The 2284-nt window shown below is 44.4% G+C and overlaps 1 protein-coding gene across 1 annotated transcript in view; it reads left to right on the forward strand.

Moving 5' to 3' along the window:
- Nucleotides 1-1800: 1800 nt before the first annotated feature.
- CCDC14 (coiled-coil domain containing 14) overlaps nt 1801-2284 on the forward strand; it is a 42170-nt gene continuing 41686 nt past the window's right edge. Inside the window, exon 1 of the mRNA XM_019650928.1 lies at nt 1801-1974. Coding sequence (XP_019506473.1) covers nt 1801-1974 — 174 coding nt within the window. The remainder of the gene's footprint in view (nt 1975-2284) is intronic.

Raw genomic sequence — 2284 nt, forward strand, 5'->3', positions numbered from 1 at the left:
CGCAGACAGTATAATGTTTCAAATTTTGAAAGATAATCATTGTGATAGTTGTTTTTGGACTTAGCAGCACCATGGTTTGGATTTTTATTATGGTTCTGGTCAAGATACCAACATAGATATATTGAAGGGAAAGACCCTAAGAGTGTCATGCAGGGACCGGTGGAGCTACACTACATGGGATCTTATTTCCTACAATGTTGGTTCTAACTGCTGGCTTCATGACTTCATCATATTCCAAGTTATCTCAAGAAATATGACTCTATCAACCCAGCTTTTTCAATGTATTCTCAGTAGCATTCTTAGAAGGCGGGAGTATATGTTCAAGTAAATATTAGAGTAATATATAACTCCAGAATGTTTAATAGTCTCTGCTCAAAGCTATCTTGGGATGACATNCCTCAGATGTTATTACCTTTAAAATAAGAGGGGGAAAAACCCAGCAGAAAAAACAAACAAAAAAAAGGGAGTGGAAACATAAAATTCCAAATAGTAGGGATCTGGAACACCAAGCAGCCATTTTGTAGTTGTAGATTAATGAGAAGTAATGTTGATATTAACACAAAGCACTTATAGGAATATGTATCATATATTATTGTTGTAACATATTTATATATGTATATACACCGTTGGAAAAAGCCTAGAAGAGAATGCACCAAACTGTTAAGAGTGGCAGTCCCTAGGTAGTGGGGTTATATGAGTGATTTTTATTTCTTGCTTATCTATATTTTCTAAAATAAGCACGTTTTAATTAAGAAAAATCAGTACCTGTTTTTTTAAAATCAACTAAGAAAAAAAAATCTAATCTTAGGTGAATATATTAAACACATAGGAGAGGGATGAAGGACAAAGGAAGAGGTTTCAGTCTAATCTAATTCAAAGCTGAATTTATTAAATATCTAGTTTCCCAAAAATCACTCAGTATGAATGTGCAATATATTGGTGGACAGATTTTAGTTTCTGGGTTTCTGTTTTATGTAATTGAGACTTTCAAAAGGTAGTTCTTTTTCCTATTTAAAAAAATGGAATCAATTGGGTTAATTTTTCCCCTACTTGATTTAAAACATTAACTCAACAATCAATGCCTTAAAAATCAAAGACTAATTCCCATTAAAATTCGTGCAGCATGTCATAGTAAGAATACCGTGTCCTTTTCTAACAGTAATTACCTAAACTGAACAGTATGCATGGAATTAAAACCAGAATGCCAACAAATGAGATCAAGGGTCACCGTGAATAATTTTGAAATTACCACCAGAAGTATACAAAGATAGCGAGACCAATGATTCATTTTTATTGACTGTCAAGAAGAAAATCATTCAAAATGGCACACAAGACACCGAACTAAAAGTAAAGAGCCAAAACCAAGAGCCCACAGCAATTCTTTCTGAAACCTATCCGCCCTCTACCCGCATCCTTCCCTCGGGCCCTGGTGGGTCCTTGTCTGCATTTCCCCCAGCTGATGCAGGGCAGCTATCCTCCACCAGAAGTACTCGCAGCAGGACCGCGAAATCAGTTCTTCCAGGTAGCTGTGCAGGAACTCGGCCGTTCTCAGCCCAGAGTGGGGACTCCTCCCAGCCCAGAGCCCGAACTCCTCACCCCGCCCCTCCGCGCCGGCCCCGCCCCTCCGCGCCGGCCCCGCCCTACTAGGTCCCTCCCTGGCCCCGCCCCGCTTGCGCTTTGTAGCCTTCTCCAAAACACCCCTAGGGTGTGACGGGCCGGGGGCCAGGAGGGGGTCTATTGCGCAAGCCCAGTACGCCGGGCTAGGAGAAGGCCAGAGGCCTCGGTGGCGCGCTGGAGACTATGAGTCGCTGTATGCCGCGGGCTCCTTCCCGGAAGCGGAAGCCCGGGGGGCGGGCCAACGGGAGCTGGGAGTCCGCGGCGGTTAATTCCTTTTACCGTGCGGCTTTGCTTCCGTCGGTCTGGGTTTCTCTGAGGCTGCGAGAGATGGTCAGGTCCGGATCTCGACCGGCCCAGGTGAGGGCCGCGGACCTGATGCGTCCACTGTGGGGGTGGAGGGGATTGAAGGGGTTCTAGGGTTGGGAGAAGTGCAAAATTCTGGGGGAAAAAACAAAAAACAGAGACATTGCTGTTGCATTGAAAATGCTGGGAATGGAGAGTGGGGTGGAGGTGGGGAGGGGGAACACCTAATCTGAACATCATAACACAGCCTCACTGTTCATAGATGTATACTCTTAAAAGTTGTAGTCCTCCAGGGGGCTCGGGTTCCAGTTCAGCCTTCACTGCTGGGTCAGGTGACCTAACCTCTCCGAGTCTCAGCTCGTTG

This window comes from Hipposideros armiger, unplaced genomic scaffold, assembly GCF_001890085.2.
Source record: "Hipposideros armiger isolate ML-2016 unplaced genomic scaffold, ASM189008v1 scaffold_8, whole genome shotgun sequence".
Lineage (NCBI taxonomy): Eukaryota > Metazoa > Chordata > Mammalia > Chiroptera > Hipposideridae > Hipposideros > Hipposideros armiger.